The 17,082-nt window shown below is 41.8% G+C and overlaps 1 protein-coding gene across 1 annotated transcript in view; it reads right to left on the reverse strand.

The window, feature by feature from the left end:
- Nucleotides 1-4,644: 4,644 nt before the first annotated feature.
- Nucleotides 4,645-17,082, reverse strand: part of SAE1 (SUMO1 activating enzyme subunit 1) — a 43,194-nt gene continuing 30,756 nt past the window's right edge. The window contains exons 6-9 of the mRNA XM_063431050.1: nucleotides 16,210-16,315; nucleotides 9,251-9,395; nucleotides 7,273-7,342; nucleotides 4,645-5,399 (exon numbers count right to left, since the gene is read on the reverse strand). Coding sequence (XP_063287120.1) covers nucleotides 5,307-5,399; nucleotides 7,273-7,342; nucleotides 9,251-9,395; nucleotides 16,210-16,315 — 414 coding nt within the window. The 3' untranslated portion in view covers nucleotides 4,645-5,306. The remainder of the gene's footprint in view (nucleotides 5,400-7,272; nucleotides 7,343-9,250; nucleotides 9,396-16,209; nucleotides 16,316-17,082) is intronic.

Raw genomic sequence — 17,082 nt, forward strand, 5'->3', positions numbered from 1 at the left:
TACTGTACCTCCCTCTACTGTAATATAACCGGTAAAGTCCTGAGTACAAATGTTAGCGCTATATAAATAAAATATACATACACTGTATACCTACTGCACTTACTGTACCTCCCTCTACTGTAATGTAACCTGTAAAGTCCTGAGTACACCTGTTAGCCCTATATAAATAAAATATACACACACTGTATACCTACTGCACTTACTGTACCTCCCTCTACTGTAATGTAACCTGTAAAGTCCTGAGTACAAATGTTAGCGCTATATAAATAAAATATACATACACTGCATACCAACTGCACTTACTGTACCTCCCTCTACTGTAATGTAACCTGTAAAGTGCTGAGTACACCTGTTAGCGCTATATAAATAAAATATACATACACTGTATACCTACTGCACTTACTGTTCCTCCCTCTACTGTAATGTAACCTGTAACGTGCTGAGTACACCTGTTAGCGCTATATAAATATAATATACATACACTGTATACCTACTGCACTTACTGTACCTCCCTCTACTGTAACGTAACCTGTAAAGTGCTGAGTACACCTTTTAGCGCTATATAAATAAAATATACATACACTGTATACCTACTGCACTTACTGTACCTCCCTCTACTGTAATGTAACCTGTAACGTGCTGAGTACACCTGTTAGCGCTATATAAATATAATATACATACACTTTATACCTACTGCACTTACTGTACCTCCCTCTACTGTAATGTAACCTGTACAGTGCTGAGTACACCTGTTAGCGCTAAATAAACTATACACACACTGTATACCTACTGCACTTACTGTACCTCCCTCTACTGTAATGTAACTTGTAACGTGCTTTATAAATAAAATATACATGTCACCTTAGTTAATAACCGTGATGGGCTAGGTGACCACTTTGGAGCTTCTGTGCAATTTCCATTAGATTCATTGCCTAATGTCAATTCTGTGCATATTGTCTGTCTGTCTGTCAGTGGTGTCCGAAGCAACACACACACTGCAAAAATACAAAGTGCTTAGACTGACCCTTTAAGCATTGTTCTAGGAGTTTCAGCCGGAGAGTTAAAGGAACACTATAGTATCTAGTAACAATTCAGATGATTGGGCCCCTGTGTGAACTAAATAAATATCAACTTACCTGGTTTGTCAGTAGCACCAGTCTCTGTGCTGCATGTCCTGCCTCCCTGTCGGATGATCTCAGCCAATCCAATGCTTCCCCATAGAGAAACATTGGGAGGCTAGTGCGCATGCGTGGCCAATCGCTGCACTGCGCCAATCAGCATCTCCTCATAGAGGTACATCGAGTCAATGCATCTCTATAGGGAGCGTTCCACGTCTCTATGCAGCGTGGAGACACTGAACATCCCTCTAGTGACTGTCAGACTTCTGTGCTTTGGGGGTCTGGAGTGTCCCTTTAAAAGTTTGAATATAGAAACATCTAGAAAACAAGATATGGTCGACTGTATTGAAATTGGTTTAACATGATCTTAACCATAGCTTCCCAAATTTCAAATGAAACCAACTCCCCCCACACACAGCAGGGAAAGGAATTGCAAAGATAAAAAATATCAATGTGTAAAGATTCTCCAGTTCAGCTGGTTTTCCCCCAAACTAGACTGTTTACACCTAAGTGTTCAAATATCAAATATCTATTTCCTACAATTCCCAGTAAATAAACGCCCAGTGATGATGCATTCAACGTGACATTACTCAACTAACGTTAAAAGAAAATGTAACCAACTCAGACAAGCTGCTAAACCCACCATCGCTGAACTCCATCTCACACGCAATGGTACAGAAAATCTGTAGTTCGATGGTTTTAAGATGCCAGATAAGTCACTAAGCCAATTCCCATTCACTTTGCAGCCATTAACATGCGTTCTTCAAAATATGTAAATCAATGGAGATGCCGAAGGTTGATCCGTGAACACCCAGACTCTTATTTTGTGTCAAGTCGCAGATTATCTGAACGTTAAGTTCTATATATAGTTAAATAAGCGAGCATTATGGCGAGACCGGAATCTCAGTAAGTGTTGGGGCTTTCACGGTGAGTGGTAATGCGAGGCGATTTGAAAATTACCAGGCGAGAGGCATAATGTTCCCTTCGCAGACAGCACGCCTACGCCTTTCCAACAAAACGAGAAAGCCCTTCAAAAGCAGCAGAATTAACCTGTCTTTTGAGAGAACAGTGAGTCACATTATCAGTAATGAAAATAAAACGGAACACCCAAACATTCTTTGTTAACCAGTTTACAAGACATCGGCAACCTCAGATAGCCTGAGTCGAGATCGATGTGCGAGATTACGCAACTTTCTACCAAATATCTTCGTAACTTCAAAGTCTTCCGCTCGGAGAACTACACAAGTAAAGAGACTTTTCAGTCTGCTCTGATCTTGTGGACAAGCAAGTAATGCATTATGGGAATTTATATTTATGGTATCCCACCTCTAACACCATCACTTTAGGATTTTTTATCTTATTCAGTTTTTTTTCCAGTTATACTTCCTTGTTGTCTGCCTGGGATTTATAGGAATTTCAGTGACCCAACAAGCTCCTTATGGCTCTTCTCTGCAATGTGTGGACATAAACCTGGCTGGTTGTATGATGATCCCTGAGGTCAGTTAAAGTAGTTCTCACCACGCACCAAAAAAAAAACCCCAAAAAAGCGTTTAAGTAGTAAACAGAGATTTGAGGCATGATTCATGAAATGGACATTTTAGGCTAAACCAAAATAGAATTGAAAAAATAAATCACTCAATTTTTACTTAAAATTTACAATCCTCCACAACTTGCAGTTTGGTTAATAAATGGTAGAAAGTATTAGAAAGGTGGTGTGTGATATCACTGATCCAGGCTATATATGCTTTGGTACGTTAGTATTAGAAAGGTGGTGTGTGATATCACTGATCCATGCTATACATGTACGTTAGCCCATGGCTGCAGCAATTCTGTAGGTTGCTTAAGGTACGTTTGTGGATATATTCCTGTCCCTTTAGGAAATGTTGCTGAATTTTAGCAGTTATTGATATGGATGCTAACGTGCATCTCTTGTAGTCTCGCTGTCCTGTGAAAAGGCAGGGGCCCCGTTAAGAGATATTATGTGATTTGCCGCCCAATTACACTAATTTTAGGAGTCAGTGGGATGCAGTGTCTCTCACGGGATTTAAAGGCACAAGTTAAATGTTTCCCCACTTACTGCGCGCACACACACACACACACACATGTAACCACAGACATTTTGCATTTAGGTATTGATTTAAAATTTTCGGATAAGCTTTTCAAATTAAACAAATAATGTTTTATAAACTTAAACCCTTTAGTTAGCTTGTAGACCTTGCAACTACAAAAAAAATAAAAATCTATTTGAGTTTGAAGATTTCTACTACCCATCCTGAAAATAACAGAGCCGATGTGTGTCACCCCCATCTTGCACATTAACGAGCAGCAAGGTAATTATTTAATATCACCAGGTTTTAAAAAGGCAGAGAAAAAAAAACTTTATTGCAAAAAAAAAAAAAAAAAAAAAAAAAAACACGACAAGACAAGTGTATATGTTACAAAACAAGTGACAGTCAGGTAACAGATTGAAAGAAGCAAAGTTCTTGACAACACAGTAACAGGAGAAGGATTTCATGAAACAATTTGTTTTAAATAAAATACTACCATCCGATACGTTTGGACCTGATCAGTGATGAGCCAGAACCAGCTATCAGTATTAACGAGTTTACAGCAGGGCTGCCCACGGACGTCTGGGGATCTACCTTTCTAGCACCCCTGGTTTACAGCTTCAGAAAACTGCTACAAACCCACCCACCCTCAGCATTATGGAAAATACAGTTTATGTTGATCCACTTCTATCTACGCCTCCCCATTGCCAGATAAATCAACAGGAAAGCACAAGGAAAACGGCCGTAACTACATACAGCAAGTGGGGACTTTACCTCCTTCGTGTCACCTGGTCAGACGACCAAGACCGGACATGTGATCAGTGAGTTAAACTGATTCCTACGCTGCATGCAAGTTAATCTTTATGGCCCTGTTTACAGTATAATGAACAGGTCTGTGTTTAACCTTAAAGGAAACTCTCCAAACTCCTAAAAGTACGTCAGCGTGCTGAAGTGCATTAGGGGTTAACAGTGTTAAGTGCCGATTTAAAGAGACATTTCATCAAGGTGCGAAGTTGCACCTGCCCAGATATTCGCCAGGAGAGCACAAAGTAATGCTGTACATGCGCTGTTTCCGCAATACGTCTCCACTGGATTGGCCTGGGGAAAGTTTGAGACTAACTAACACCCCAGCATTATAAACAAAAGGATTGTATTTCTAATGCTGGAGGGTTCCTTTAAGGCTGGCGTGTTGTTGGACAATGTAAATCCGCTATACTATAAAAATAGCCTATCTACATTGTACAATCAGAGTGCAGCATTTCAGGTCATTAAATGGTTCTCACTGTTATTTGAGATTTTATCATGTTGTGTAAAAGAAATGATGAAATAAAGCATTTGTTTGCCAGTTGTTAGAGGGGGTTTCCGTAAAACAAAATGAACATCACAACATATACCGGTTCCAATACAGTGAGCTGCAGTGGTTTGACCCAAGCAGTCACAGGGAATGTAGCGGAGATGCAGAATTATCTAGCAGACATATTGTGACCTGAATTTTATTTTTCATTTTACCAATATTTGCCGTCTGCAGAATGATCTGTGTGATTATCATCCACCGTCATCCATACAAGCAAACAATGAGTGCTTTAGCACATGTTCATTTCGACAATGTTTTCTAAATGCGGAGGTTTGTCCCCTGCCCTCCCAGACACTGGATCTGCTCAGTCTATTGAATCCAGCACTCACATTGTTAAAAGAGGGCTCCTTATGACAAATGCATGTTTCGGAGTAGCTTTGGCCCCTCTCCAAACGGTTTCAGCTGAGGATGTCTCACTGCACAGGGTACCCCAGTTGTACGGCAGTGTAATGGCAAGCTTTAGGGTGTTCTTGTGTATAACACGGGTGGATAAAAAGTAGATTCTTGGCTGGCAAGGCATCATGGGAATTCTATATCGGCATCGGATCAACCGCTTTAGCCAATACTGGTTGATAATATCCCCGACGCATCGTGAAAACAGTTACTTTGACATTTCTGTTAAAAACAAATTGAAGTTGACAGCACATTTTAGGGAGCAAGAAAATGATTCTTCTGCTAGCTGTGTGCGCTAGAACCGACATAAGATCCAATTGTCCAAATATCACAAGTCAGGCTGCAACGCCCACCACGACGTTCAGTCATCCTCCGCCATACTGCATCCTTGCTTTACTTGGCTCCCAAGCAATCGACAATTCCGCTACTTTTAATCCCATCAAAGAAGAAGAAGTTGTTGTGAGGTGCATCTCTCTGAGACAACGCCTGGAGAGCAAAATCATAGAAATATTAACAAAACTATTATTTGAACATAATGTCTTCCCTGCCTTGCTTCAACCAACGGCGTGATTGGATACAAGTAAATATTCATTTATATATATTTTTTTAAAAATGTTGTTGGTAAATTGGTGCAAAGTAGTAAGAGTGGTGCAATAACCACGAAAACACAAAATGAAATGTCAATTTATCTAACACGGCCAGCAGTGATTGGTCGACAGAGCCGGATTAAGGAGTGCTGATCACGTTGAATGACATGAATACGGATATTGTGTTCGGGTAAATCCCACAATCAATACAGCTGCAGTGGTGCGGAGTGTGGGTACCGACGAGAGCACTGGATTTTGTCAAATAGCTCCAAAACAATATGACGGTAATCGCCCTCCTCTGCAAAAACACGTTATTCGGTAATAAACATATAGTCACCAAAAGGAGAACTATAGAGAGCTTAACGGCAACTAACATTTCAATCAAGTTCATTTACAGAACAGAAGCGCTTGGAAAAATGGTTCACAAAAAACTGAAGGTTTATTTAGTTATTTTAAAGGATTAATATGTAAAATTTAAATGGCTTTGAAAAGTTATTTAATAAAATATCAGAATTTGCAAGTGTTTTTTTGTCGCCCTAATGAAAAAGGCCCCACCCAATCCACCATACGTCCCCGGGGTAGGCTGATCGTCCTCTCAGGTGACTGAAGAATGACCTCAATGGTCCTGCAGTATAAAAGCCCAAACTTTCACTTAAATCGAACCTCCTACATGGCGTTAAACACACAATAAATAAAAGGCTTCTCTTGCTGCAAATACTTTTTTCAAAGCCACTTTTGCTAGGATGCATATTAAATACAATCAAATAAACAAAAAACTAAAAGTATATTTGCCATTATTATTATGTTATTTATATAACCTGACTGGGGGGGGGGGGGGGGGGGGGATTTAATGCTATAAATGCTGAAATAAAGAGATTTGTCTGTAACCAATTCAGGGCAATTGTTAGAAATGTCCCCAAAATATCCCCTTCTCGTCTAGAATTCGTGAACGGTACGCAGTACTGTAATCCTGACAGCAAACCAGCGCCACCTGCAGGTTGCCAAGACAAAGACAAAAATAGGGCTAATAAAATGAGTAATTAAATAAATCTGTGCCCATTTGCCTTTAGGTTACGAGTCCCATTAACGTGTACCAGTCCTGGTTCAATACATTGAACACCATATCACAGACATACAATGTATTCCAAGTAAAGTTTGGAGATATACTCACCTTACCTATGGTCCAGCACCGCCATGTCCTCGGCTTTGTGGGTGACACTCTAAGTAACACCCTTTACTCCTCCCGTAGTCTACTTTCATTTGACCTGCTTGGAAACCATGAATGGAGGGACGCCAGCCAGGGAGGTACCATAGCAACTGCTTAGCGCGCACAGATAACACGTGAATGCCAGACAAACAGATTCTGTTATAGAAGGTTATTCACTAAACTGAAAATTCAAAGCAAATTTCCAATTTACTGCAAAATAACCAAAACTGGGAAACTGCTCAAAGTCAGCAATGCTTCCAGCTGCAGGGAAGGCATCACTTCCCCAGATCATTGAAATGTGCCTTTATTCAAACTGTTAACAGATCTGTGACAGCCATGGGGTAACCGAGCAGCTGGGGGTGAACTACAAGCCCCAACATGCAATCTTCTAAAATGGGAAGGGAGTGCGTCTGGCTGAGCATCACAGGAGTTCTTCTACAACAATCTGTAACATACACGCCAGCTCACACAGACCGTGCAGCTCTATATGAAATAACGAGTACAAGCAGCAAAACAGACCAAAAAAAAATTAATACTAATGGTTTTTCATTTATTTTTTAATTACCTTAACGATTTCCTGGCCTAGCACTCCACCGACCACGGCACACACCGGTGCCATCTCCGAAAAACAATAGCTGCAAAATAAAAACACACAATTATTAACTATAACAATTCAGGTTAGACGGCAACATGTGCAATGCTGTACCAGCCTCTGGGCATCATGAGAAATTGAATTCATAGTTATCTTACCCAGTTTGGTCATCTAAGTCCTAGAATATCCCCCCCACCCCCCACTACAGCGTGTTAAGTATTTTTGTTATAAGATCTTCCATTAAAGGACCACTCTAGGCACCCAGACCACCTTAGCTTAATGAAGTGGTCTGGGTGCCAGGTCCAGCTAGGGTTAACCCATTTTTTTTATAAATTGGTTAAGCCTTCCCCCTAATCCTCTAGTGGCTGTCTCACTGACAGCCGCTAGAGGCGCTTGCGTGATTCTCACTGTGAAAATCACAGTGAGAGCATGCAAGCGTCCATAGGAAAGCATTGATAATGCTTTCCTATGCGACCGGCTGAATGCTCCCGCAGCTCTTGACGCGCGTGCGCATTCAGACGGGGCGGAGAGGAGGAGGAGAGCTCCCCGCCCAGCGCTGGAAAAAAGGTACGTTTTAACCCTTTTCCCCTTTCCAGAGCCCGGCGGGAGGGGGACCCTGACGGTGGGGGCACCCTCAGGGCACTCTAGTGCCAAGAAAACGAGTATGCTTTCCTGGCACTAGAGTGGTCCTTTAAATAAAGAGTGTGACATCCTGCTGCCAACAGGACATAAAACCAAGGGATCCCATCTAGATTGTTTATTTGTTCTTATAAATGTCTATCAAAAGATTTAACAATTTCCGTCACAATGCAGTTTAGCCAGGGCACACAATGCGTTGGAAGATGAATAGAAACAAAGTGGGAGACCAAAGTGTTGCAGACAGATTTGAAGCATTTTTTTTTATTTTTTTTTAACCAATTTGGCAACAAATTGCAGAATTTAGGCAGTGAAAAGTCAACTTAATAAAAAGGACACTTTTCAGAACACATTTGTGAATGTTTCTCCCCCGCCTTCTAGGGCCAGAGCTTAGGGTGATTATTGACAAGCAGCTTAGATGGTGACACTCCGCTCCGGAGGTAAATCCAGGAGTGCGGATTACTAAGACCTCGCAGTCACATTTTGTTAAATATAAAGAATATGTAAATAACATTAAAAATCCCACAAAGAGAGACAGTGCTTTACAGAAACTCTCGCACATACAGAAGATTCTAAGCATCAAATTATTCAATTATTATTATTTTTTTTAACCACCATTCATCCATGCAACCTTTTGGTTCTGCCAAGAGCCTTTTTGCCAACCCCCTGTGCCCTAGAATGTTTTCCATATTGGGTGTATAGCTACGATGCATTATCCTGCCTCACGTGCTCAGCAGATTTGGACTTTTTACATTAAGTGCAGTTTGCGAAGTGTTGTGGAATTCAACTTTTTTTTATAAAGTCTATTAGAAAAAACTGCAAGTTTATTTTCTTCCCTCGAGAGGCAGAATTTGACAGGTCACCTTGCAGATTTCAGATTAAATGGAGTAGAACCATATGCTGTCAGCTCCTGCCAGGGAGACGGAAAAACGAGTCAAACTATTTCACAGTTGAAACGCACAATGGGTAGAGATGGAAAGAAGAAGAGGTAAAATACATGTGCTATATAAACCTCTAAATACCAGATCTTGGAATTTCTGCCTAGAGAAGTGAAAAAAGTGTAAGACGCACAAACACCAAAGATGGGCTACAAATCATATTAAGAATTGATACAAAGACTACCAAGGTCCACACCTGTCATTGACGGGTAACCCTGGCTCGCCAAATGTGCACTATGCTGAAAGGTTAAATACGACCTATGTGAGCGTCACAGGATATTTCGTTCACAAACGATTGTGGAGCCCAGGTTCTCCATCAGTACCGTAAGCTGTACCCATCAGGCCACTGTATCCAGGTGCAAACAAGAGACACTTACCTTGCAAAGTCTTCAGGCAGCAGGTCAGGGCTGACCCCCAGCGAGTCCAACACGTCATTGCGGATCTGAAGCAGTAACTCAGAGTCCTCTTGGTAGCTGTTAGGCAGAGGGTCTCGCCCCTTGTCTGTGCGGAACTTCATTATAACTACAGAGACAATGATAAATAAATAATGAGGAAAGAGGGAGCCATTCGCACAGGAAGTAGAAAGTATAAATTCATTTTATTTCGAAGTTTGGACCATTTATAGTGGTCTCTTCTGAAATCTAATGAGCAATTTTCTATAATGTGTTTACACTAATGTCAAGTAATAGCCAACCGTGGCATGTCAGCTCTCGCAAGCATAATTCCCATAATGCTCAGTTACTGTAGCAGAGCTCCAATACCTAGCAATACCGCTATTCCTTCCGCGTAGCTGAAAGAAGCAGTGTAATAATCCAAGACACTTTACCCCCAGCAACTAGACCACACATAGTTCTGGGAGTCACCCCAGGTTTATTTGGCCACACACAGCTTTTATGCACAGAGCTCTACATGGGGTCTCTTAAAATAATACAGGGCTTTTCCTCCCAGGAATATCTACAGAAATATATACAATATTGTAAAACACCCCAAAAATACATTTTAAAAAGGGGTTAATTTGATTGTATCGGAGGTCAGTGTTTACAACCCAAATTCATCTTTGAGGCTGGGAACCCAACAGAGCTACATAAGTGGCCTGGAAGTCCGGTTTCAGTATAAACGAACGCTCTCACTTGCCATATGTCTTAATATTATTGCTATTTATAAAGCGCCAATAGATTCCACAGCGCTGTACAATTAGTGGAGAAACGTACTACGAAATATACACAGACAAATACAAGAGGTAAGAGTCTTGATTCCCTCTTCGATAAGGAGTCCTTTGATATGAACAAGCCTTGTGTTCCAATATCATATTCAAAAGAGACACCAATACCCACCCACAGATCAATACTCAAGCCTTATTTTTATCATATGGAGAATGGGACAAGCAGAATCTTCTAATCAAGCCCAAACAGGATTGGCAAACAAGGGGACTACACAAAGTTGGTTCGGTAAACTAACAATGGGGGGGGGGGACACTGAGACGGACGACACTGACAGCCAAACAAAGGGAATAACGGTGTAGTTAGGATCTCTATCCCACTACAGTTACAACTGGCAGGCACTATGGGAAATCTAGTTCTGCCATATCTGGGGCAATAAGATTAGCCAGATCTATAATGGAGGGAGCTGTGCAGATTGATATCAGTGATGGTTGGTTAAAGGCTTTCTGGGCATTGTGGGAAATGTAGTTAAATCTGGCGTGCCAAAGAGTGAAGATACACACGTGGCTTAAATTTCAAGGAACACTATAGTGTTAGGAAAACTTTTTTTCGTAGCGCTATAGTGACCTACAATGCACCTCTCCCTTGTGGTCCCCACCCACTAATGCTTTAATAAAGCCTTGTGTCTCTTACCCGATTCCAGTGCCGATGTCCCGCAGCGCTGGGTGAGGCACCGCCACCAGTCGGTATGGTGGGCCTAGGGCGCATGCGCGGCGAGCTAACATTAGGACTGCCCCCATAGGAAAGCATTTCTCAGTGGGGTTTTAGAGGACGCTGAATGTCTTTATGCACAGCGTGAGAGCTTCCGGCGCCCAAAAGTCGCCTAACCACTCAGAAGTGGCTGTCTAGTAGTTGACTAGGCGTTAACTCTGCAATGGAATTATAATTGCAGGGTTAAAGGGACTGGGTCAATGCATTCAGACCACTTCAATGAGCTGCAGTAATCTGGGTGCCTCTAGGGTCTCTAAGCACAAGGTCTATGGCACACTAACCATGAGGAAATGTTCACTTGCCAATAACTAGTGGAAATTGCAACAAAAAAAAAAATAATACACACAGTACGTATATTCTGTGAGAGGGTGTCATAAGAACAGAATATATTCCAGTTTTGGGTGTAAAAACAAAACAACAAAAAAAAAAAAAAACACAAAGTGAATACAAGTTTGCTATACAAAAAGAATCCCATTGTACAGCGCTATGGAATTTGCTGGCACTGTATAAATAAAATAAAAACAGAAAAGACCCAAAAGTAACTAGTGAATAAGCCCATCCATTTATGTGATGTCAGACCACCTTCAGGGCTATAAACCATGTGACGTGCCCCATGCACGGTTTAGGAATACTTTATGAAACTAAAAAAAATCTGCACAAAAACAGGACACAAACATGTCAGCCACCTGCAAACAGGATTGTTCTGACTTCCTACGTTTCTATCCCACTTCCCCTGCACACAAAGAGGATTACAAAGTGCCACAGCATGTTTCTCAAAAACCCAGGCAGTCACATCAAAGCAGACATTGTCCCTGCTCCCTCGCAGGTGCATGTTTCAGGGTGTGCTATGGTTTCCCTTCATTACACAGACAGGTGTCAGATGAGGACCAGAAGGAGCCGCCCTGAGCGCAGTACACAACACGAGCCAGCAGGGCTGCAAACACCTCTAGACATTCTAAAATAACAACCGCACCGGTTCCTATTGTCCTTCTACTGCTCGTTACAGTTTATCAAAACTGAAGGACAATCCGAATTCTTTACATCACAACAACATTCTACCAGCTGATACCAGGGATGTGCAAGACTCGCGAACGGTTTAAGAGCAGCTAGTTTAATGGAAAAAAGGATTTCTGAATTTTAGCACAAATTAGTTGAATTTATTATAAATTTTTTTCAGACATTTCAAACCATAAACCGGCAAAGACGTAACAGCTGTGTCGGAAAAGACATAATTAGGGCATTTCATGCGAAGTGCTCCCGTGAGCCTCTGGTACAGTTGAACTTTGTCTTGGGCATGTTTTGTTGCCAAGACAGACATGCCAGCCCTGATCCTGCCATTCCCCTTGTCTCTGTCTCTTGGTGGTATACAAGCTGGGGTAAGTATTGTTTAGATACACCTTACACCAGTGGTTTCCACACCGCTCCTCAAGACACACCTACCAGCCAGGGATTTAGGGTTTACCCAGTTCTGTCTAAGGTGTTTAAAAAAAAATCTGGACACAACTGGATAATCCCCAAATCCTGGACTGGCAAGCGTGCCTTGAGGACTGGTTTGGAACCCACTGCCTTACCCTAGGACTCACCGAAGAGATTTGCCTATATGGTGGCAGTGATCGTACATTTTATGGCCAGTCATCCTGAAAAGTTATACCGGGGAGAACAGAACACAGAGGGGAAAAAAAACATTTCCATGAAATTTCATGTTTGTGCAGAATAAATAATTACACTAGAAACAGCTATCTTTACATACTGAATTCAAAAACGACAATTAAACTTTTACCTCCATGTTGGAATTGCCAGCAACTGACCATTTAGTAAATAAACCTCTAGGATTATAGTAAACCAAAGCTTTATTTAAGGCAGTGCCAAACACGAGGAAGACCCCAGCTGTTGCAGAATGCTGGCTAAGATTCATGAGTGGGTAGTTCCAGAATAGCGGTGGGTGCACGCTCTGGCCACATCTGTCCTAAAAAAGTTCTTTCAGAATGAATGTGCTCTGGGCAGGACTGAGTGATGGGAGTTATATAATGGCACAATGGATGGAGAATGTCTTTCCTAGTTACGCTGCGATTGTTGAGAATTAAATGTGGGGGGGGGTGGAAATGCAGTATGAAAAAAGAGTAGAGTACTTTAATATAGTCCGGTAACAATCTAATAATAACAAAGACCTGTGTCGCACCCTGGCGAGGAGAGCAGCTCTTGTCCGAGAACAAACTAAACATGGATACGAGGGGCACAGGCCCAAAGCAAACAGCGCTCACACAGCCTCTGGGAGCAGTGGCACCTGAAAATTACAGCTCTAACCAGCGCTGTACTCCGGAAAAAGGGACGCCCTGCCCAAAGCAAAGCATGGCTTTACACAGAGTGCTAGCTCCAGGGAGTGGGGAATCACTTCTGCAGCCAAAATTGGAATGGATCCTTGAGGTTTTCCATTGAATGTAAAACCACCCACTAAGAGGTCAGAGGCCGGACACGGGTTCACAGACAGCACATGTTGTAACAAGCTTTGTATAGAAAGTTATGTTTATAGGTCTGAAGAGAGCACGAGAGAGGTAGACAGAGAGACATAAAATGCACAACTAGAAAAAAATACCCCAAAATCGGTTTCATTGCTCTTAAAGGGACAGTACCAAAAAAAGAGGCAGAACCAAAACAAATATTACTTCAGCCAAGTTGCAGGAAGATCTATACATACATCGTATAAATAACAGTTTACAGCTAACCTGAGGCAGAACTATCCAAACATTTAGGAGTCACGGGTTGGCTCTAAATGTCGAAAAATCTGAATAAAGTCTAATTTCAGAACAGTAAGCATGTCCCTGTGTCGATCCTCTTATAGAAGAGTCACGTTTGAGCAATAGATGGGATACAGAGAGGCTGCAAACAAGGAGCCGGGGATAATTAAGTCTTGTTTACGTGGTCATTGATTGTTAAACCAATTGCCACTTAGTGAGGCTGGGAGGAAAATTATTATTATTCTAGATAAATAAAGAAAGCACTTAATCTATTTTGTGATAAAATTGCCAGTTTAATGCAGAGAATACCTGCTATCACTTTCCCTTGACGCTGTGCCAGGATAAGCTTGAACAGCTCTGCAGAAGATGGCAAGTGTCCCAAAAATGCAAATTATCACCTTGTTACTCTAGACGCAGCGTTCGTTTCGCCACACGCAATGCGAGTTACATGGCAAAATATATAAACAATTGGAAAGGGGAGATTTGTATTTTAAATAGTTTATTTTTCAACAAAACAGTAATACAGATGTTTTTGTGCCTGTGGGACAGCAGTGTTTGATACATAGTGTGTGAAATAGACTAATAGAATGAGCGAAGACGGTGAATTAACTGCAGACATCACGGTTAATTAACAGCGTAGCGCCAACAGATTGTGCAGAACTAGATACATTAAATAATCAATTCAACAAAAAATTTCAGGAAGAAACGTGTGGATTGCACTGAATGCCACTTCCATGGCATAGATGGGGAGTTTCTTCCTTCCCCTACGCAGCATGCTGAATCCACACTGGGTACAATAAAATCCCACTACCTATTACTAGGAGAGAAAACGTTGACTATAGCACAAAGCCACAAAAAATGATGCATCGAGCGAGAGAGAAATATCAGCTTAATCTATTGCTTGTAACGGCCATTCCAGTCTATGAAAGTATACACAGTAAGCAGAGCTCCTAACGCCAACTGGATATGCGGCTAAGCAAGCAGGTGCCTACACACCCCATGGACCGAGGAACAAGCCACAAGCTGGTACGGTACTGGCAGATGGTCACTAGCTGCTATCCGGGGGTGGAAATAGTCAAATGTCCCCGCAGGAAGGAATCTTAATAAGGTAAATGATCCGGATATCACCTGCATGGGGACACTTCAAACTGCACTTTGAAGGACCGTGGCTTGAATTTATTAAAGGGATTCCTGCAGGGAAAGCCATTCGCAACAGTCTGTATCAAACCCAGCCAAAGGGAGGCACAAAAAACAAATCAAATTATTTTACCGCTGTTGGGGTCAATAGTGTTACAAAAACTGACCACTGCAGCACTTTGTTTGGGGAGATATCATCGATACCCCAACCACATTGGGGATGTGGGGGGTGATGCAACAAAAAATAATTTTTCTGTAAACTTACAAGAGCCCTGAAGGTTTCATGCCCACTTTATACAAAGTTGGCTGTAGGAGTGGCAAAGTGGATGGTACTTGTACGGGAGCATTTTATTTTTATGAAATCTAGAGGTGACAGAGTACCTTTAACATTCTAAACTGTTCCTCCATGCCATTGATAGTTGCCCAATTTATTCATATTGACCCTGAGAATGGTAAATGCGTGTTGCCACAGACAGGCACAGATACGCAGTGTATAGATCAGGGAGCGATAGCTAGACACCAGATATGGTAATAATACAGCGGCCATGATACTTTGCTTGTGATCTACCTTCAGGCCGTCCCTGACTGATTCTCATTTTGGGCACAATTAATAAAATGTAAGTAGCATTGGTTTGGGGGAGGGGGGCTCACCTGTTTGAACCATCAGTCGTTCCAATATCGGTTATACAATCTATCTGTGCCAGTTTCATCGTCTTTTCTCATTTATCGGAAGAAACATTTCTTCTGACACACAGGTGGAAACAATTAGCTGCGCTTTGTAGGACCTTTACACGTATTTCTTCTTGGGTTTGGTTTTTAATATTGGAGTTCTGCACTTTGGAACTATTCTTTATAAGGAAGATTCTATCTTTTCTTACGTTGGGGTAATTGTCATGTAAGCATATACTTCGATGCATGCACGATATTTAGTATTACCTTCTACACATCTGCAGGAGAGTGCATCTCATTAATAGATGTATTCAGTTTATAGCATAGAGCAAACTTATGGAAAACAATGAACTTATTATAGAAACTGATAACTTTTCTTTGTTTTAAGTCCTTATCCTTGGCAAAGCTGTAAAGATTAGATGTAAATGTACCATAAGTGACAGAAAATCCCCCTCCAGAGTCCTAACCAGCAAAGTGCTCTGTATAAAATACCTCCAGGGGCTAAATCTCCGCTAACGGGCAGGGCCCCTCTACCTTTTGTATTGGTCTATTTATAGTGTACAGCGCTGCAGAATATGTTGGCGTTTTAGAAGGGTCAGTAATAAATAATAAGCTGTAAGGATGCTCTAAAGTCATGTCTTCCTCGACTCGACACAAGTGGCGATCGTGTCTATTCACTGGCGATTTCACCAGCGCAGCGATTATACAAACCTACAAGGTGGATGAAAGTCTCGCTTTAAGAGAAGGCGCTCTGTGAAGCCAGGGCTCATAGGAGGCCATCATGTTTTACAAATCTACATCTGACCTGGCGTGAACAATTTGCGGTGCGCGAGCATTCTTACCGCGGTGCGCGAGCATTCTTACCGTGCAACAGGAAAAGGTCGCTCGGCGTCTTCTTCAGAACCGCTTTTGCCTTCTCGCTGCTCCAGTCCATTTCCAGGGCTTCTTTTAGCCGGCAGAACTGGACTTTCTGACAAGGACAAAAAGCAGAGAAATTTTGAGCTGCAGAGGTAATGCTTTTTTTGGGTAGAAGTTGACAAGTTGATATTGCTGTCAAATTATTGTGTGTCTGCTCCCCGCCTCTCCTCGTACACTCTCCCTCCCCTACCCCACACGCCAACCCACCTTCCAGCTCTTTAAAACATTAAGACAGCAAGAGGAACAGTGATTGGGGCCACTGCAATGTCACTGCTGGATAATGAGACAATGTTCCAGCCTGCGAGAACACGGTGCTCTAATTTCTTCAGTTTTGCTTTTTTTTTTCCCCTCTTCCTAACTTTATTCCACAAAAAAAGAATTAATTGTTTGACAGTTTGATAGAAGTACCAGTAGGGATGAGAACATCAAAGCAATTGAGGAGATCCGTTAACGTACTTTAATAGAAAGCGTCACGTTTGGGATCAGAGTATTTACAAATCCAGCAGTTCAGAATCCTTTACCCCACAGGGCGTTACGGTCTGTGTAAATATTCCCCGTAATTAACAGGTGGTGGTGAAGCATGAATTCCCCTCCGTGCACAACGACACAGCCTTCCTTAGATTAGTGGGAGTTACATTCCAGGCAGGAGCTGACCCCAATTTATTCAGCTTTCTCCCGAGATTAAGTAAGGGTAACAGTTGCAAATAGCGGTGACTCTCACTAATCTCTGGTAGACCGGGAAAAACTGCACAGAAATTAAATCTGAATTTCTGCTACGTATTAAATGACTTTGCATGTGTCTTTACAGTAACTGGTGCA

The sequence above is a fragment of the Pelobates fuscus genome, chromosome 9 (assembly GCF_036172605.1).
Source record: "Pelobates fuscus isolate aPelFus1 chromosome 9, aPelFus1.pri, whole genome shotgun sequence".
NCBI lineage: Eukaryota > Metazoa > Chordata > Amphibia > Anura > Pelobatidae > Pelobates > Pelobates fuscus.